The 21345-nt window shown below is 43.5% G+C and overlaps 2 protein-coding genes across 2 annotated transcripts in view; one reads left to right on the top strand and one right to left on the bottom strand.

Annotated features, from left to right (window-relative positions):
- The window catches only part of LOC135525065 (26S proteasome non-ATPase regulatory subunit 1), a 52130-nt gene that overhangs the window by 14691 nt on the left and 16094 nt on the right, over positions 1-21345 (bottom strand). The gene's annotated exons all lie outside the window — the stretch shown is intronic.
- htr2b (5-hydroxytryptamine (serotonin) receptor 2B, G protein-coupled) lies at positions 5023-21043 on the top strand. The gene is made up of 4 exons (XM_064952568.1): positions 5023-5422; positions 6316-6938; positions 17097-17297; positions 19145-21043. The coding sequence occupies exons 2-4, from the start codon at positions 6677-6679 to the stop codon at positions 20065-20067; spliced, it is 1386 nt and encodes a 461-aa protein (XP_064808640.1). The 5' UTR covers positions 5023-5422; positions 6316-6676; the 3' UTR covers positions 20068-21043.

Here is a 21345-nt window from a genome sequence, read left to right as displayed (position 1 = left end):
AGGTGATGGGACGTTGGCAGAAAAAAACTGTGCCCCAAGGCAACTTGCGGTGTAATTTGGCAGAATGTTACCTCAAGTCTAAACACTGCCAGTGGAAGTGAGTATTTTGGTCTAACCCTCCCAATCCACTACCTTCGACCATCGTGTTTTACATGTAAATGCCAGGGTTTCTTCCCTCATCACACTTCCCTGGTTTCCACAGGTCCAACCGTCTCATTGTGAGGAAACTCCTCACATGTTCATTTCGAACCAAGACCTTATACAAACCCACCCAGGTCTGCAGCTGTGTCAAGATGGTTTCTTTAAACAATTTACACAACGTAATTATAGTTAAACCCCACCCCAATAGCACCCTAGCAGGAGTATGGGGTGAGAAAATAGAGGTAAGAGCAGGGTGGGATGTAGATTTTGGACCCTAACCTCATCTTTACTTAAGGCTCAAAGTGCCGTTAGGGTAAGGGCCATTTGCCATTAGGCGCTTGAGATTTAAAGTGAATTTAAATGGGCTCTATTCTAAGAGTAAAGTGGGAACGGAGAGCAAGTGGCTCTGGGACAAGAAATGTAGGTTCTTTAAAGGCAACTGAAGTCAATAAACAACGTACCATCTGATAGAAAACAGCCCATGTGGCATCGATATTAAATCAGAAACATTTATTCTACTATCAAAATTGACTACAAAGTATAAAGAGGATAATTTTGGTCATAAAGTCAGTCTGGTCCAAAACAGAGTTTTGTAAGTGAGTTCGTCATGATTTAGGGTTGTTCACTAACACAGGATACACAGCGTCGGTGACTGAGCTCTTTCCAATCCTACTGCAGAATACAGTGAGACAGACCTACCCAGAGGATGTGTCTTTGGTTTTACTTGAGAGAAACACTGCATCAAACACCTCAGCTCAGGGGTTCCCAAACTTTTGTCATCCACAAACCCATTTTGATGTGAAAATTCTTATATATATAAATATAAATATATACATACATATAATATATATATTTTCCCCAGGGCTATGGCAGTCAATTACAAAACATTCTAACAGTATTTCTGATTGTCTTAACTCACGATACATACTTTTATTGTGGGGCTATGACAGTCAATTGCAAATGAGTCTGACAACGTCTCATCTCACCACCACTGATGAGATGGGTGTGTTTGATGCATGTCAGAGCTTCTCAAAGCAAAGGGGGCATGGGGTCAACAGCGTGCATCTCACCTCTTGCGGTCACATCCCACCTAAATCGATATTTGGTTTTAATGCAGACGAGAGCAGTGATGAATCCAGCGTCACACAGATGTGAGCTGCCGAAGGGCACTGAGTTTTAATGGTCTAAGTGAGACTGCAGGGTATTTATTCCCTTCGAGTCAGGAATACACCTGTGAATGCTTTGTCTGCAGAGCTCGGTCACATGACAGTTCGAAAGGCCGCACTTGAATCATTCCGATTCAAGAGCCACAGTCACGGCCTTTGCCCACGATCTAAGGGAACCGATTGAATTTATCTTTTAGATTTCAATACTTCTCATTTAGATTTTTAAGATGAACCACATTACAATGATTTTAAGATACAACGATGATATATAAAAACGTTTGTTATTTTGGAAATTCTCCCGCAACCCCATTTTCATACGACCCCTAGTTTGGGAACCGCGGCCTTAGCTAGATGTAAAAATTTAGCGACTAAAACATCCTCGTCAAAAAGAAAATCCTAATTAATTACAGATTTCTTTAGGTATCTTAGATTAATTCTGACTATTTTGAGGAAGTAATACTGGCTTTGTTCCATCCACCTAATCATCCTCAGCTTCCAATTGGCTCATTCGTAACTATTCCCCAGGTCGTTGCTGTAAATGAGAATGTGTTACTGCAATGCAAATGAGTCGCCTGTTGTAGCCTGTGCAATGTGTTCCAGTGTGTCTTTCAGTGAAAATTCCTGCCAAACCGGTCAGCTAAATTAAACATTTATTACTCATATTTGGTCACCAAAAAAAAGGGAACGCAATTACAACTGGTCAGGAACAATACTGCCTGAGAAAGAGGGATTTCATCAGAAGTAGTGGTGACTTCACATTCACTTCTTACTCAAATCACTACAATGTGTGCTACATTATCAACACTGGAAATATATTACAGCATAGCCCATGGTAATGTCTTGAATTAGGGAATCTGTCGAGACAGAGGCAAACAGCCACTATGGGATGAGGTCAGCAGCATTATATTGAGCGTGTTATCCAGCCTGCTATGCTGTAAAAAGGCAGTTGGATAAGACCAACACTGCCATGGCACGGACAGTGAAACAGATGAGGATATTACCATATGCCTTCAGATTTCCCAGAAAGGTTCCGTTCTCCGTAATGGTCATTGAGAGTCTGTCAGTTAGGTTTCAATCGTCATTCACCCGAAAAACGATAGGCGGTAAACCAATCCTCTATAATAATAAAAACCAGACCCCTCAGCCTTGTCCAAAAAAACAAGCATAATCGTCAACAGTGCAAATCCCTCTCCATGACTCTCATGCCACTAACTCAATCAAAATAGCGCAGCTAAACAAGAAAATATGACGCGTCCCTGCAATCGAAGAGGTCCTTTCTGTTTCTCAGAGAAAACCTCATCGGTTTGATGGCGTGAAGAGGCCAGGAGGACGTGATAATTATCAAGCGGCTTAAGAAAGCTCAGAGGAATATGGATCCCTTTTGCCGGACACCGAACACGTTGAACACGTTATTACGGTTGTGCTACTGCTCAAACCAGAGTCCTTCAAACCAAGAACAGGCCGTCTTCATTTTAAAACCAATTTAAACTAGTAGTGTCAAACCAACTGCACATTTCTCATAGAAATGTGTTAGAGATATGCCATTCTCATTGAAAGGAAGTCTAAGTAGTGGTAGGTCAGTTCTACATGCACTTTTCTATGATTCCCATTTTTAAAAGTTGAGTTTTTACGTCTTTCACTTTTGTACACCAGCTTCCAACAGCTGAAAATACTATATTTTTGGTTATGGAAAATATTTCACTGCGGTTTGATGGTACAATGATTCTCTGCACTATCCTTGCTGGTTTTGTCACAAACTGAAATTAAGCCAAGTATTAGAATTTTAGCAACCAGCCAATGGCGGAGCGATTTCGATATAGTGCATCTTTAAAATGTAATCCAAGTAGAGTCGCTAGCTGTAATCAGACACTACATTAAGCCTCTTACATACCGACCAAACTGTCCGTTTTGCTAAATAAATGTGTACATGTCATTCAATCATTTCTTGGTTCTATTTTATACGCTTGACGCACTGCGTCAAGTCCCGCCCTTTCCCCATCCCCTCATTGGCTTTACGAGCATATACCCTCGTGGGTGATTCAAAGATGAACGAGATCCACACTTCAGTCCAGTTGGTGTCGGTAAATGTATAACTACAAAAAACTTCTACAAAGATCCAGCAAAAAAAAAAAAGAACAAAGAAAAAAAGGACCATCTGCATTTCAGGTAAAATAACAAACCAATGTTCATCTCCCAGGACAAATTAGCTAGCAACAGCAAACTAGCTACAAAACACAAGCATTGACTGCACATGCAATATCTCCAAATCGGTGTACACAACCAATAAACTTTGATTCGATAAAATTTGGAGTTAATAAACACTGCTCCGAGAGGCAGCAGGTAGCCTAGTGGTTAGAGCGATGGGCCAGTTACCGAAAGGTTGGTGGATCGAATCCCCAAATTGACAAGGTAAAATAAAAAAATAAAAAAATCTGCCTCTGAACAAGGCAGTTAACCCACTGTTCCTAGGCCGTCATTGTAAATAAGAATTTGACTTGCCTAGTTAAATAAAAGTTAAAAAATAAAAACACCTAGTCAATTCTACAAAAAAAAAAAAAAAGTATTCCGTATTTAACGCAACCCCTACCTACATAGGCTATGTGCGTGTGCACCTGATGGTGTCCGACGCTGAATTTAAAAATAATAATAATTAAAAAGCACAGTAGCACCAGCTCAATCCATCATGTCCCTTCCACTCAGCCGCCAGAGATGCCCAGCACAGTGGCACACGTAGGGAAACACTAAGGCTAATCAAACCAATACCAGTTCATACATACACTGCCAAAAAGTCAATATGATTCACTTAGTCATTCCACTCGATCCAAATTAGTCATGAAAAGCAGTGTTTCTTTCCATACAGAGACATAAGAACATTTTGCAGAACTTCTCTGTACTCCATGAATCCCACTCCAATTAGAAATGACTACAGACTTAAACATGAGTGAAATCATGCCCATTGCTGTCCTGTCTAGCTAGAAGATACGAAGAATGGGACATGCCATTGTCGTAAAATCTAAGTCAGCGGAATGTTCAATCAAATTGTATTTAAATCATTTTTCAATTAGCATCCGCAGTGTTAATGCAGAAAGGTAGAAAACAGATGTTTGTGAGGCGCTAGCAGGAAGTCCCTGGGCAACTCCTAACATCAGAGGATCAGGAGCATCCAAGTGATTCACATGGGAATCAGGCGAGGAGGGGGGTGACCTTTGGCTTTTGTTCTAATCAAAAGACAATTGCTCCGACTTGGCCGGGGGTGGTTAGGCTGTCAAGAAAAGAGAGATTTGAGATGTCAAACATAACCCCCTGTACAAGCACGGAAAGGGAGACAAAAAAAAACTTGGCTCTGCAATTTCTTATATAACCATCACCTGGAAAATGCGGTTTTAGTTTTTATCTAAAAAATAAAAAAAAGTGATAATGCTGTTTCAACAGGACACGTGAAGCAACATTTAACCTACACAACTAAAAACTCTCTCCTCCTCCAACCACCATCCCCAGCCCCTACTGGAGGAGAGAACAGAAAGAGACAAACATAAACAGTAAGTCGGCTGTGTTGAAGGAAATTGCCTCCCAGAAACATCGGCATTCGGCCAGCTCTGAGACATTCATCTGTCTTCTCCCTAGCCTGACTCATGGATAAGTGAGGTGGTAAAAGAGAGCGAGATAGGAGGGAGTGGGGGGGGTGGAGAAGCAGTATGGGGGAGTGAGAGACAGAGTGCGAGAAGGGGGGAGACAGGACATATGAAAGTTTTCAACCTGTGATCGCGGTAGATGACGCGAATCAAAACCGGGGGCTCATCCAACAAGCAGGACAAAGGAATTTCCTACGGATGGAATGCACCAAAGTGAGATAATATTAGGCAAATATTTTCACAAGGGGAGGGCTGCCTGTGACATTTTTAGATTTTGGAGGAGTTCTAAGTTATAAAAACATGATCGGGGACAAGAAAAAAAAAGCAGTCATTGAAGGAGTTTGAGGATCGAGTTGTTTCGTGATGAACAGCACTGGTTTTGCACGAGTGGGAAAAAAAGTGGATTATAGCAGCTCAGAAGGCGATACAAATGTACAGGACAAACCAAAAAGGAGAACACAAGGGCTGTTGCCTTTGATGAAGGTAAGAAAGACAAACTATTTGTTAATCATTCTAAAATAAAAATCAGTCAAATCTACAGGAAATGGTTAATGTTTTTGATCAAAAGGTCTGAGAACTTCTGAGCTGTGCTTGATTTTAATGTCAGACAGTTAACTTTAACAGGAAGATAAAAAAAATGTATGAGTTATAATTAATGATGGCATGGAAATAACACGTATAAGCGATTTAGAGATTGTGACAATATTGAGTGTAATATTGTCAATTAAATAATGACCAAATATGCTTGCGTTTGCATAACATTGTTCTATAAAAATGGAGGGGGGGGGGTCATAATTACCCTAGTGCCACAGACTTAAACCACTATGATATGCAGTGAATAAGCTAGATGTGTAACGAGTAACTATTTACACTACAAACCAATAGGGGAAAATTAAGGAAATTATTTTTTACAAATAAAATTACTTTCAAAAGTGAAATGCAAAAGCTTTATTAAATTGTATGTTCAAAACTGAACCATGCATAATTTAACATTAGTTCAAGAAATAATTCTAGCAATGTTTTTATGACATGCAATCGTTTAACCTTAGGTGTTAACAATTTTGTTTGACAATAAAATGTTCAAACCACTACACAAAGAGACCCAGAACGACCATATACGCAGTTGATAAAAAAAACTATTTTTTTTACACACACACAAAAAAACATGTAGAAAAACATGCCAGAGTTAAGCGCGCAAGCAAGCAGTGATTAGCCGATAGCCGTTTCCTTGGTCTAGAAACAATACTAATGACTGTGGAGGAAAAACCCATGACATTTGTTATGATAAATGACACTCATCATTAGAGGCCTTCACACTAAAACTAATGTCCAAGGGGTTTAACATTGTCACTTTTGTTTCCTTCTAAAACTTTTAGTAGAAACTGGCCTGTTCTAGAGCGTACACAAACCAGAAGACAACGGCGCCCGGATTACGAGTCAGACAACCAACACCCCTTTTTCCTGTGGAGGTACATTCTGTGCTTAGATTACTGCCTTGAACACGTTTTGAGGCGACATGTTAAGTTTTGGAGCTGCTGGGCTTTTTTGATTGTTGAAGTGGGCCTTTTGGTTTATACGGTGCACCCGGGTATGAGCCACCGCCCTGTGTACTGGACCTAAGCTGCCCTCCACCTGCCCCTGCTCGCGGGACCCTGTGACCATGCTGACCAAGCCCCCTGAACCAGCCAGAGCAGAGCCCCGACCCGCGCCCAACCCAGCCGTCCTCTCCACAGCAGCATGTCCCAGCCAGAGGCACCCCCGCTGGCGGTCAACGGTTCGGGGTCCGGGGAGGTGGCTGGTGCTCAGCTACGCTGGGCCGCATTGCTCATCATTATGGTCATCATCCCCACCATTGGGGGCAACATCCTGGTCATCCTGGCAGTGTCGCTGGAGAGGAAGCTGCAGAATGCCACCAACTACTTCCTGATGTCCCTGGCAGTGGCCGACCTGCTCGTGGGACTCCTGGTGATGCCCATCGCCCTCATCACTGTGCTCTACAGTAAGTCACCTCAACATGGTTGACCTCTTGCCTTGCCATCAGAAAGGACCACTTCATTGGTACCTTCATTCAACCAATTGTAACTCAAGACCCTGCTGATACTAGGGTTGGGCGGAATACTGTATACTGGGGTATTTCTTTTAAATACACACGGTATGATTTACACCTCACAAGGTCAACTTGAGTCAATAGATAACGCAGATGGCGTTCTTAATAAAAAGAAATATGCAACAGGCGAAATTAAGAAGCCATTCAACATAAAACACCATGACTGGCTCAAAGAGCACATGGAAACTTGTGAGGATCCTACTAATGGTTTCCAGCTAAATATCTAAAGACGCGCCAAATAAATTCTCTCCAGCTCAGGGCTCCAGCTATGCATTTGGTTTACGAACCAAGTGTCTAGATGTCAAGATCAAGTTTCTTGGTTACAGCAGAGACAATCAATCCTCGCCTGGATCAACATTCTTATTGTTTGATATTTGTTTTCTGTGTGCAGAAAAACCTCAGAGTTAATTGTACAACTTCATGAGCTTGGGGGGGTGGGGGGGGGGGGGGGGGTCTGTCTTCCCAGTTGGTTTACGTTCGCGTGCATTTTTTTTTTAAAGCATAAAATGTATTTAATTGGTACATTTTTAAATACCTGCCCACTAGTTTGCACTGACGATAATACTGTATACCCCAGGATGGTATAGGATTTAGGTATGAACATCTGTATACAACCCAACCACAGCTGATACTAAAAGGTACTGATCCTATAAGTGTGAACAGTTCATAGAACTGCAACACCATGATTGCCTCAACATCAAAATGAATGATTATTTTTTTGGCCCCAACACAGCAGCTGATTCAAGCACAAAGGCTGGCCTCTTACTCGTGTTTAGCTTGGCTCCCATCGATCAGGTCTAAATTACACTTGGGTCACCCCAGTTCCCATGGAGCTGCTATTTTAAAGCTGCTGTCAGTTGAGACCAGAGAAACACCTGTAAATGTGCATTGCAAAGCAGATATCCACCTCAGTAGGTAAGACACAACATTGTAATCTAGCAGATCTAACATTCGATGACAAGAATTGCCGCCTTCTTTTGTTAACTGAACAACCGAGCAAAAAAAATAAATAAGCATATGCATATTCATAATATAATAATTCAAGAATAGCAGAGTTCGTGCCCCACAAGAGCTGCTGCTGAATCTCCGCCAGCACAGTATAAACAAATTAATAGCAGATGGCAAAAACACAAGATAGTGGACAATAAACAAGGTACTTCCTTTAGCTGTGTAATCACAGTAGAGGCACATTCACATCAGGTAGCAATGATCACGATGACCCAATTTCTGCGTGACATACTTATACAAACGACTTTCCAATCACAAACCAACCTCTCCCTCGGCTCGCACACTCACTTAGGTCGCCAGGGAAAATATAAGAGCGAACTGAAAAGATTTGCATTCGATTCCATTAAGTGATGTAGCTTTACAATTTAACTAGGCAAGAACAAATTGTTATTTATAATGACAACCTACTGGGGAACAGTGGGTTAACTGCCTTGTTCAGGGGCAGAACGACAGATTGTTACCTTGTCAATCCGGGGATTCGATCCAGCAACCTTTCAGTTACTGGCCCAACACTAACCACTAGGCTACCTGCCTCCCCCCTCTAACCACTAGGCTACCTGCCGCACCACAAATGCAGCTGTGTTTCAAAGTGCAAAATTAAAACAACCCCCCTCTTTCTCCTGACACAGAATTTATAGTCGAGCCACTACTCCTCACTCATTCTGTTGGAGTAAACGGCCCTGTGACACACACCCCACCTCGACTGTGCTTGGCAGGAATCTGATTTCAAGTCATGCTTTCAGAAAACAGGCACCATCTTTGTATAAGAACCATATGTGCCGTGCAAACAGTGGGCACGAGGCTAACTGTATAGTGGGGGGGGGGGGGGGGCTCCATCCTTCCATCGGACCTTAATGACACCCATCAGGCCTAGACGGAGGGGGAGGAGAGGATCAGGCCGAGACGGAGGGGAAGGAGAGGATCAGGCCGAGACGGAGGGGGAGGAGAGGATCAGGCCGAGACGGAGGGGGAGGAGAGGATCAGGCCGAGACGGAGGGGGAGGAGAGGATCAGGCCGAGACGGAGGGGGAGGAGAGGATCAGGCCGAGACGGAGGGGGAGGAGAGGATCAGGCCGAGACGGAGGGGGAGGAGAGGATCAGGCCGAGACGGAGGGGGAGGAGAGGATCAGGCCGAGACGGAGGGGAAGGAGAGGATCAGGCCTGGACGGAGGGGAAGGAGAGGATCAGGCCTGGACGGAGGGGAAGGAGAGGATCAGGCCTGGACGGAGGGGGAGGAGAGGATCAGGCCTGGATGGAGGGGAAGGAGAGGATCAGGCCTGGACGGAGGGGAAGGAGAGGATCAGGCCTGGACGGAGGGGAAGGAGAGGATCAGGCCTGGACGGAGGGGAAGGAGAGGATCAGGCCGAGACGGAGGGGGAGGAGAGGATCAGGCCTAGACGGAGGAGAGGATCAGGCCGAGACGGAGGGGAAGGAGAGGATCAGGCCGAGACGGAGGGGAAGGAGAGGATCAGGCCTGGACGGAGGATCAGGCCTGGACGGAGGGGAAGGAGAGGATCAGGCCGAGACGGAGGGGAAGGAGAGGATCAGGCCTGGACGGAGGATCAGGCCTGGACGGAGGGGAAGGAGAGGATCAGGCCTGGACGGAGGGGAAGGAGAGGATCAGGCCGAGACGGAGGGGAAGGAGAGGATCAGGCCTGGACGGAGGGGGAGGAGAGGATCAGGCCTGGACGGAGGGGAAGGAGAGGATCAGGCCTGGACGGAGGGGAAGGAGAGGATCAGGCCTGGACGGAGGGGAAGGAGAGGATCAGGCCTGGACGGAGGGGAAGGAGATGATCAGGCCTGGACGGAGGGGAAGGAGAGGATCAGGCCTGGACGGAGGGGAAGGAGAGGATCAGGCCTGGACGGAGGGGGAAGGAGAGGATCAGGCCGAGACGGAGGGGAAGGAGAGGATCAGGCCGAGACGGAGGGGGAGGAGAGGATCAGGCCGAGACGGAGGGGGAGGAGAGGATCAGGCCGAGACGGAGGGGAAGGAGAGGATCAGGCCGAGACGGAGGGGAAGGAGAGGATCAGGCCGAGACGGAGGGGAAGGAGAGGATCAGGCCGAGACGGAGGGGAAGGAGAGGATCAGGCCTGGACGGAGGGGAAGGAGAGGATCAGGCCTGGACGGAGGGGAAGGAGAGGATCAGGCCTGGACGGAGGGGAAGGAGAGGATCAGGCCGAGACGGAGGGGAAGGAGAGGATCAGGCCTGGACGGAGGGGAAGGAGAGGATCAGGCCTGGACGGAGGGGGAAGGAGAGGATCATCTTAATGACGTTCAAAGTCAAGGCCATGTGATCACATAAATAAGAGCCAGAGGCTTCCGAGGAGTAGTAGCCCATGTTCAGTGGGGGTGGGGGCTGTGTATGTACGTGTGCGCACATGTAAGTTCCACAGAGTTCCATGTCTGAATGGACTCAAGGTACATTTGTGCAGAGGCAGCTGTCATTTCTCTACTGGCTGGAGACCGAGCACACAGCAAGGAGGGCCCCTTTAGAACCACTCAGCAGTTAAGGCCTGCAGCTCTAAGAACAGTGTGTGCAGGCAAACGGCAAGAGAGGGAATCAGTGCAAACTTCAAAATACCACCTGAAATTTACCAGAGGACAGAGACAAGATGTTGTAGCTACAGTATTGTCACCACTAATATATCACCTCCACTGAACACTAGACTCTCTAAATTCCCAATAAACCACAACAACTACTTGCTTAAAATAAACAGAGAAAGTAATAGCGACTCCAGTTTGACCATTTATCCACTTTCTTCTGTGTCTGCCTGTGTGGATCTCCTCTCCATCCCAAACCCTGGCTGCTGGAGAAGTTTCAGACTAACCGGGAGTAGCTATAGCCTCAAACTAGTGACGTGCAGTTGACTCTTTTACCGACCAAAGAGTTGAATCCCCACCGAGTAACTTGAACATTTATTTTGTTGTATGTTTGCCCCGCTGGCCGAAATGAAAAGAGCGGCATTAATACACGCTACTCTAGATTGTGCTGCAGCATAGAGAAGAAAAATACACAAATTAATGCAATTAATTAATTATTGACCGCTATCGATGGACAACAGGGATGTTTTTTGCCATAATAATTCTTGGAAGGGCCACCTCAGCATTTTCAGGTCCAAGCTGTGTTAAAAAAATTTAATTAAAAAAGATAGCAAGCTATCGGTTTATTTTATTAAATGGGAAAATGCTTTCAGTGTAAACTTAACTAAAACCAGATAAAATATGTACAAAAGATAAATGGACAGTGTGGGAAAATTGAAATGGCCGAAAACAATGCAGTATTAAATTGTTAGGTTGAGCCTTAGCAGTGTTAGCCATGGCAAAACGCATAGCATGGCAGGAAACTAGCTTTAAAAACAGCAACGGGAAAAAAAATCTCAGAAATGTGTAGAATTGCAGGAAATCGGCTTAAATTTAAAAAAAATTAAAAACTCTACACCAACCAAATTGGGGTGTTTAAAATGTTGCCACGCCCACCACCTAAGTCACTTCTTGATCCAGAAAAATAAAAATAAAAAATTGCTGCAGTTCTTAAACGATAGTGCTAATCTCTCTCAGCAGTCAAGCAACTGCTTCCCGCCAAGAGTCGTTCACAATAACTAGACCTCATACCAGATGGTATCAATAAATAATTGTATTTGTATGCCTAGCAATCACAAAATGGACATTGTTTGAGTCACAGATTACAGATCCAATAAGCCCTCCCTTATGGTGAACGTGCGGCTTGTAGAATCATGATTCTTTTTAGTTTCAGAGTTTAGTTCATCGTTCATCAGTAGGGTAGTCCTTACTGAATCTAATGAACTAAGATTATTTTGGAGTGAACGGAGTTGAAAACATCAGTCGCCTCAAACATCCAATATTAATGAGTTAGTGAACCCAATCATAATTAGACCTTCTTCCAAAATTAAACATTTTACTGGAGGACATATCGAAAGCAATTGCACACTAGCCAAGAGCTGTAAAGAAGTCCTGAGGGCCCCTTCCACATCTGCCCAGCAGATGAATGTAAGGCTTTTACAGTCAACACCTTGAAAAATGACATGGTTCCAAATGTTTAAAGGCTGCACTGTAGACTGACTATAGTGCTAAACTAAAAACATACAGCTGACTAAGGCTTGGGTGACGAGAGAGAGAGAACAATTAAGAAAAGCTATTTGAAGGATTCGGGAGGGGAGGGGATGCACTAACCATAGCGCCATATTTACGAGGAAGCACCATTAGAAGTGTTTACATGGCGGACAGATAAATGTTTACCTCAATATATTTGGGCTGTGGCATAAGACCTGGCAGTGCAGAAAACTTGTTCATTGTTCTATAATCAGAGTGAAGAGTAGAATTAAGGTTCCACGAAATAGCCCACCAGGCCATAAGAGGATGACGACAGAACATTCTTACCCTTCTTCACTAATGAGCTTAAGATTGTTTCAGGGAGAGGTCACTCTTTTGCAAGACAAGCTTCGACCCCAGACTCACCCAGTCTCCCCACACACACACACGGTAGGGCCTAGGTTTAAAGATCTACGTTTCAACCAGCGCTGTCTTAACCTAAACTTCACCATAATTCATTTTGAGAACCCCGGAATGTCATTAAGTCAAAAACATACCTCATTTAAAAATGTAAACAAAACCTCCAAGCGATCCATTTAGTGCTCTGGCAGAGAGCTTTATAACGAGAAAAATACAACGTATGAATTAATGCTGCATTGAAGGACATCGGTGCAGAATAGAAAACTCTAGAAGGGCTGTTGTTAAACTCCCCAAATACAGTTGTACCAAGCTTGTAGCATCATACCCAAGAAGACTCAATGCTGTAGTCGCTGCCAAAAGGTGCTTCAACAAAGTACTGAGGAAAGAGTTTGAATACTTATGTAAACGTGATATCAGTTTTATTTCTAATAAGTTGGCAAACATTTCTAAAAACCTGTGGTTTTGCCTTTGGGCTATTGTGTGTAGATAGTTTTTTCCTCTTCATCAATTTTAGTATAACGCTGTAACGTAACAGAATGTGGACAACGTCAAGGGGTATGAATAATTTCCGAAGGCACTGTATATATCATACATAGACTATAAAACAATTGTGATGTCTAGATCAGCTTTTACCAGATTTACTATATCATTGCGTTTACTTGATAGCTACCTACACAAATAGCTAGCGAGAACAAAAAAAGTGTTAATAAGACAAAATTCATTAAAAAGATTAAAAGCAATGCAAATAACTTCTCCAGTAGGCATCTACTAAGGGAGCTAAGAGCCGTGTGGTCAGTCATTTCCCAGCAACTTCAGTAAAAAGGCAGATCCCCAGGAGGACTTAGCATAGACACGTTGCCAAACGTTGAGCCCTTGTACTTCTCCCTGATGGCCTGTTGGGGGCGACGACTTTCTTCTTACAGAAGAAAAAAAAAGATTCTAATATAAAAGTATGGAGGCCCTTAAGAACTGTGGGCATGTCTTGTATAATCAGAGCCTGACAAACATCAATGACTCAGGTCAGATCGTTTATACCCCGGTATTTGCTGGAACGGGGCCATTTGCTAAAAATAAGCAATAATCATGATTTACATAATGGCAATAATACTACTCAGACACAGCGAACTCAGCGTAGTTTAACTGTTTACCCACAGGTCCAACTCGGCTTTTTCCACAACTCTGGAATGGTGACCTCACCCTAGAGGTTGGTAGCTCGGTTTTCATAGAATTCTCTTTCTCGCTCTTGAAGCTGGTGTACTGCAATGACCTCACACGTTTGTCTTAGAAAATGTGGCCTTGGATGGACACCTCTGTAGCCTTGGCAACACTTATATATCAGAAACTTTACCAGCAAACAGATTTTTAAAATCTGGTATAAGCAAACAAAATCCTCACATGTAGAATTTGTTGAGTATTATTCCCATCGAAGGGGCCCACAAAAAAAGGTCCCACAAAAAATATATACTCTTAGAAAGTAGCCTACCTATCAAAGTATAAATATTCCACAGAAAATATATCTAAATGAAAAAAAGGAGAAAGTGGTGCGCAAGTGGTGCGGAGCCGAACAAAGCCCCTGGAATGGTGAGCAGTAGACGAGGAGCCGAACAAAGCCCCTGGAATGGTGAGCAGTAGACGAGGAGCCGAACAAAGCCCCTGAAATGGTGAGCAGTAGACGAGGAGCCGAAGGAGCCGAACAAAGCCCCTGAAATGGTGAGCAGTAGACGAGGAGCCGAACAAAGCCCCTGGAATGGTGAGCAGTAGACGAGGAGCCGAACAAAGCCCCTGAAATGGTGAGCAGTAGACGAGGAGCCGAACAAAGCCCCTGAAATGGTGAGCAGTAGACGAGGAGCCGAACAAAGCCCCTGGAATGGTGAGCAGTAGACGAGGAGGTGAGCAGTAGACGAACAAAAAGCCCCTGGAATGGTGAGCAGTAGACGAGGAGCCGAACAAAGCCCCTGGAATGGTGAGCAGTAGACGAGGAGCCGAACAAAGCCCCTGGAATGGTGAGCAGTAGACGAGGAGCCGAACAAAGCCCCTGGAATGGTGAGCAGTAGACGAGGAGCCGAACAAAGCCCCTGAAATGGTGAGCAGTAGACGAGGAGCCGAACAAAGCCCCTGAAATGGTGAGCAGTAGAAAGCCCCTGAAATGGTGAGCCGAACAAAGCCCCTGAAATGGTGAGCAGTAGACGTGGAGCCGAACAAAGCCCCTGAAATGGTGAGCAGTAGACGTGGAGCCGAACAAAGCCCCTGAAATGGTGAGCAGTAGACGAGGTGCCGAACAAAGCCCCTGAAATGGTGTGCAGTAGACCCCCAACATTATGAATGCCCACTACATTCATAGGGCACATCTAGAACAGGGAGGACACTAAAATATTGTGATCAAATGTGTATTTATTTTATAGTTTAATATGTATATACAAATATTAAAAGTAATACTTGTTAACAAAAAAATAAACATATCCACTAATGCTTGAATTATGAAATTACAAGCCATCAGCAAAACAGGTTAACAAGAAAATCATTCAAGAACCTTTCCAACACACAATTATGGGGCAATTTCACGCCCAGGACCCAAAATAAACAAACACGTGTTCTGGCCCCTTCTCGCCATACATCTACATCAAGAACATAGCGCTTTCAGCTCCATACAAAGAGTCATAAGAAGTATTTCTCGGCAGTAAATTAATTATTTACTAAAATAAACAGAATTCTTTACATCAGAGCTGGTTTTAAATCATTAGCTATTGAAGCGCATCTCCCCAATGCTGGTGGCGTCACTGATGTCCACAAAACAAGTTCTGTTTAGAATGCAAAAGGTTTGCTTGACAAAATGGGACTAATCAGAAATTAGTCCCTTTTTCAAAAATGGGCTATTGCTCCTCAGGAATTAAAAACAAATACACCTGCGTCATAGGCCACCAAATTAAGAGAAACGGCATGAATAAATGTCCAACATATTCACACTTCATTTCCTATTAGAAAAATATCCTAAATTTCCACCTTTAATTTTGGCATCTTTGACAAATCTCTATTAAATCTCCTACACACACACACACACACACACACAGCCCATGCAGTCCTTGACATTATAAATGCTACAATTTCAACGATTTCACTGAGTTACAATTCATATAAGGAAATCAGTTCAATTAAATAAATGAATTAAACACTAACATATGGATTTCACGACTGCTCACCTTCCCACCCACTGGGGGAGCCAGGGCCAGCCAATCACAATGAGTTTTTCACCACAAAAGGGCTTTATTACAGACAGAAATACTCGGTTGTCCGGGTCGCTGGTCTTAGACGATCTCGCAGGTGAAGAAGCCGGATGTGGAGATCCTGGGCTGGCGTGGTTACACGTGGTCTGCGGTTGCGAGAACGGTTGGACGTACTGCCAAATTCTCTAAAATGACGTCGTAGGCGGCTTACGGTAGAGAAATTAACATTCTCTGGCAACAGCTCTGATGGACATTCCTACAGTCAGCATGCCAATTGCACACTACCTCAAAACTTAAGACATCTGTGGTATTGTGTTGTGTGACAGAACTGCAAATTTGAATGGCTTTTTGTCCCCAGCCCAGGGTGCACCTGTGTAATGATCATGCTGTTTAATCAGCTTCTTGATATTCCACACCTATAAGGTGGATGGATTGTCTTGGCAAAGGAGAAATGCAGTGGTGGAAAATTTACCCAATTGTCATAATTGAGTAAAAGTAATGATTAATTTTCTATTAAAAAGATGTCACCCACCCAGTAAAATACTACTTGATTAAAAGTCTAAAAGTATTTTGTTTTATATATGCACTTAAGTAACAAAAGTAAAAAATAAAAGTATAAATCAGTTCAAATTCCTTATATTGAGCAAAGCAGATGGACACATGAGTTATTTATTTACAGATAGCCAGGGGCACGCTCTGACGAAGCATGCGTCTAGTGAGTCTGCCAGTTTAGAGGCAGTAGGGATGACCAGGGAGGTTCTGTTGATACGTATGCCAATTAGCAGGACAGAAAAATTAGGTCTAAGGCTAAGCATTCAAAACGTAACAAGTACTTCTGGAGTAAAAGTAAATTATTATCTTTAGGAATTTAGTGGAGTAAAAGTTAAACAGATAATAATTTATCATCTTTATTTATTTATTAAGTAGTTGTTGTTGTTTTTTTTGGGGGGGGGGTAAGTACTTCACATCACTGGAGAAATGCTCACTAACATGGGTATAATAAAATTTGTGCACAATTGTGAGAAATAAGATTTTTTGCACATATGGAACATTTCTGGGTTCTTCTATTTCAGCTCATACACTTCACATGTTACGCCTTATATTTTTGTTCAGTGCAGACGGTAATACATTACTTGAATGGCTATTATGTTGATTTTTACAATGACTTAAACTAAAAGCCAAATAGGCTCTTCTCAGGGTAAAAAAATAAATAAAATAAAAAAGATTTAGCACCATAGTAATGAAGTTTGAGAATTTGTCTAGAAAGGCATGGTTTACATTTCAAATGGTTCTGTATTGGCCTACGAGAGCAGCTAATAATCCAATGCTTCCCATCATGTCCATTTCTCAGATTCCGGGTGGCCTCTTCCGGAGTTTCTCTGTCCAATCTGGCTCTTCCTGGACGTCCTGTTCTCCACAGCGTCCATCATGCACCTGTGTGCGATCTCACTGGACCGCTACATCGCCATCAAGAAGCCCATTCAGCACAGCCAGTATAAGTCCAGGGCCCAAGCCATGGCCAAGATAGCAGTGGTGTGGTTCATATCTATTGGTAAGCTGCTCGGTTTCTTTTGTTTGTTTTTCGTCCTGTGTCGATATCAGGAGCATTCTCCAGTGTTGTTTGAACACGTTTCTTTACGCTATGACATTGCGGTTCAATTCCCCGGGCGCCTGTGACATGCCTCAGAAAAGCAGGATGCAATAAAAGCTGTATAAAAAGGTTTGCATACAGCACCTCCCTTAAACTTAACCCCGACTAACACGTTATCATAGTGTTAGCAGTCAAGGGGACCTGTGGGTAAACAGTTAATGAGCCGGAGGAGATTTACACAAAAACGGCATCAAATTAAAAAGGAGGTTTAAATGATCGAGTATGCCCCCAGGAAGGGAATTAATTTCACGTCACTGCCCTTGTGATGAGCGTAGTGAAACACAAGGCTTCGCCAGCGTTATTTTTGCAATTGTATCTTTGAGCAGTACAACGGCTTTACAATGTTGCTACAACGCTATGGATCGCAGATTTGTTTTTCAGAAAAGTTTAAGCCAAAATAACATTCAAGACAAACCAAGCATTCAAACCACGACCTTATTTGAGGACTCCTGGACCTGTAACCACTTGACTCTTCACAATAAGCATAAATGTGCACTGCAGAACAGATCGGAATCTGCAATTTTACAAAACTGAATAGTAAAGCAACACTAAAGAGCCTCTGGTATTTTCAGTAAAATTAGGTTACGAGACAAAAGGACATGTGGACTGAAGAGGATAAGGGGTAAGGGATAAAGCTAAGGACCATACCCTTAGTCCATAAACAAGAGGGAGATGGAGCAGCTGAGCCACTGGAATCCTCTTCACACAGAACGTGTTTCATACGACGGAATGTCAGACAAAATATGGTTTCCCATATTTGGCCCAATCATAAGTCGATACTCAAAATTGGTCATTTGACACTGTCCAATAAGACAGTTTGAGACAAACATTGGTTTTATTTTCCTGATTGTTGGGCTTCTTATTAATTCTTGTCCACAGAGTCTGTATTGTTAATGACTGGCCAGTGAACCCGTGGTAAATAAGTTGGTTTGCATTGATTGATAGATATATCTATATCTATATCTATATATACATACACACACACAGTATGAAATTAAATTTAACACCCCTATTCTAGTTAACATCGTTAGCCATGACGGTTCCTCTGGCTGAAGCATTTAGGCGACTGGTGTGAAACTCGACAGAGTTCAGCCTGGCATTAATCAAGATTCCAGTTTTATTAGTCACATGTACAGGATACACATTGTATACACCATCCAACGGACATGCTTACTAGCAGGTTAATAGAATTCATAGGGCGTTCAGACTCATTCACAACAGCACGCTCTCTCGTTTTCACCTCATGGCTAAGGTTCGACACATTGACTTTCTTTCGGTGAGCAAAACCAGATGATTGCTTAAGAGTTACGCGAGCAGCACTTAGACGCCACGACAGTAGAAGGGTCTCTTCGTCCAGGGTGTAGTGCTCACGGTCACTGTATTATAGCTGGTAATATATGATTTGTTTATTTGATTTTTAAGCAAAGAATGAGAACTTCCAGAAGTCCCAGAATGACCCTTTGCGCTACCTCTGCTGTACTCAGTCGTGAAAGCCTGAAGCTTTAAACAGAGTTATACTCTGGCAACATCAAAAGGAAAAGCAGATGTGAAGATTTCATGCGCTATAATAAAAGCAAAAAGAAAAGCAGCATAAAGTGTCCACTGGCTGTGAGAAGATCCTGTCTCTACTCCCATAACACATTTAATCCCAAACAAACAAAGTTGTTAGTCTTCCCATCTAACACTGTGTAGAGACAACAAAGTTCGGATTGATGATTTGACTGACCAAACTTCTCTCTCTCTCACAGGTATCGCAATTCCCATTCCCATCAAGGGGCTGAGAAACTACCATCTTCCCAACAATGTCACCTTTAACAGCAACCACACCTGCCTTCTGAAACCAGACAGCTTCCGAGAATTCATCATGTTTGGCTCCATGACAGCTTTTTTCATCCCTTTGACTATCATGATGGTCATCTACCTGCTCACCATCCAGGTGCTGCGCAAGAAAGCCTTTCTGCTCAGGTCAAAGGTGACCCAACGCTTCAATCGCCCAACCGTCTCCTCAGTCTTCCAGAGGGAGCAGTCTGTGGCTTCTCCCACAACTGAGAAACTGCCAGGAAAATCAATTTCTCCCGCCAACCCAATCATAGGTGACGAGATCCCCATCCGTCGCATGTCCACCATGGGCAAGAAGTCAATGCAGAACCTGACCAATGAGCAGCGTGCCTCCAAGGTGCTGGGCATCGTCTTCCTTCTTTTTGTGGTCATGTGGTGCCCATTCTTCATCACCAACATCACCTCTGTGCTGTGCGCCAGCTGCGACGTCCATGTGATCGGCCGTCTGATGGAGATCTTCGTGTGGGTGGGCTACGTGTCATCAGGCATCAATCCGCTGGTCTACACCCTCTTCAACAAGACCTTCCGCCAGGCCTTCACACGCTACATCACCTGTAACTACAGCAGCACCACTAACACGCCAGCCAGGCAAACTAGGGAACAGCATGGCTGCAGGAATCTGACACGGATCTCCTTCCATTCGTCTGTGGCGGAAAACTCCAAGCTGTTCATGAAGCGGGGGATGAAGAACGGCATCGGGCCGGTGTGCTATCAAAGCCCGCCGAGGCGACGGCAAGCACCCATGGAGTCTTCTGCTAGCGTTCTACTGGACACTCTGCTCCTTACAGAGAATGAGGATTGCAAACTCAAAGAGCATGTCAGTTATGTGTAGTGCAAAAGGAAATAATTAGAAACAGAAAGTCATGTGAAAAAGACAGCCCAGGCTCGAGTTGTCCAGGGGTTCAGGTGACAAGACACCTTCCTTGAGCATCACTTCTGTGGATTCAGTGCTATTAAAAGAAAACAGTGTGCTCTCAAGGGCGAAACAAAAGGAGATACCGATCTCTGTCAAACACTTTGGTGAGAAAGAGGCCCTCCGATTCTATAAAGAGATTGCTGAACATTAGGAGTAAAACGAGACAGCAAATAGGTGCGTCGAGGTAGTTAGTTACCTTCAATAAAAGACGAACCCTATAACGCTCAGGTTGGATTGTCCTTAAAGAGGCTGCCAGACAGATAAGGAATGAGGACAGACGGTCTTGAAACACTCAAGTGGATACAATGTGTATTCCCATGCCACCTTGGGCTATTTGGTGGTCTGCTATGGACAATTTCCATGGAGGAGATGACATGCTTACCAATTGAGAGGACAAACACTCCTACATAAACTAGACATTCAGCCTCCACATCACACAGAGTTCTGAAGGAATACACTATAAATGCCACCCATTTTAACAGCAATGTTTTGGTAAGTGTTTTTATAAACTGTGAACAGATGTTATGAAAAGTCACAAGACCTATTTTCCCCAAAGTGTTATAATAATCCACTTGGATGTTTATATATAAATTCAACAGACAAAACCTTTGCAAATGGGAAGCTTGTCAAATATAAAATGTATAGCCTACGAATGGATGTGTGATGGTTCAGAAATGTATAAAAACTGCTTGGCTTAAAGAAAAGCCGTGTCCTTTTTTACAGCTCTTAAAGAGGATCTCGAAAGCAGATGTAACTACTGACCAAGTCATCTTATTTTAAGCACGTCTTTATCTCTGAAAATATGTGTTTTGCAGCCGCAACGGCCGATCTACTGTTTCACTTTCATCAGAGTTTATATAGTGTCTCCTTGATGGGGTGGTAATGAGGCAAAGCAAAGCTAACTGGACACGAGAGCCAAAATAAACACACCATAAACCACTGTGCTCGGAGTTCATCGTCACAAACAATGACTACGAGGAGGCTGAATCCTGAACGTTAAGTGCGTAGGGACATGATCGCTTTATGAGGGGCAATAAAAAGGGCATTTTGATTCATTCTCCGTACCAGTGAATGAAGTGACGTAACAACTCAAGAACAATTGACTTTATATAAACCTAAAAAAAAAAATGATTTTTATGGTGAGTGTACCAAATTAGTCCACAGCATAAAATTTATAATAATAAGCATGAAGTA

The sequence above is a fragment of the Oncorhynchus masou genome, chromosome 31, assembly GCF_036934945.1.
Source record: "Oncorhynchus masou masou isolate Uvic2021 chromosome 31, UVic_Omas_1.1, whole genome shotgun sequence".
In the NCBI taxonomy this organism is placed as follows: Eukaryota; Metazoa; Chordata; class Actinopteri; order Salmoniformes; family Salmonidae; genus Oncorhynchus; species Oncorhynchus masou.
The sequence above is the reverse complement of the archived record's forward strand: the minus strand, read 5'-3'. Positions and strand labels throughout refer to the sequence as shown.

Excerpts from the sequence above, each read along its gene's own strand:
- htr2b (XM_064952568.1), top strand. The coding sequence starts at position 6,677 with ATGTCCCAGCCAGAGGCACCCCCGCTGGCGGTCAACGGTTCGGGGTCC. Across the intron at positions 6,939-17,096 it reads CCTCATCACTGTGCTCTACA|ATTCCGGGTGGCCTCTTCCG; the intron begins GTAAGTCACCTC and ends TCCATTTCTCAG. Across the intron at positions 17,298-19,144 it reads GGTGTGGTTCATATCTATTG|GTATCGCAATTCCCATTCCC; the intron begins GTAAGCTGCTCG and ends TCTCTCTCACAG.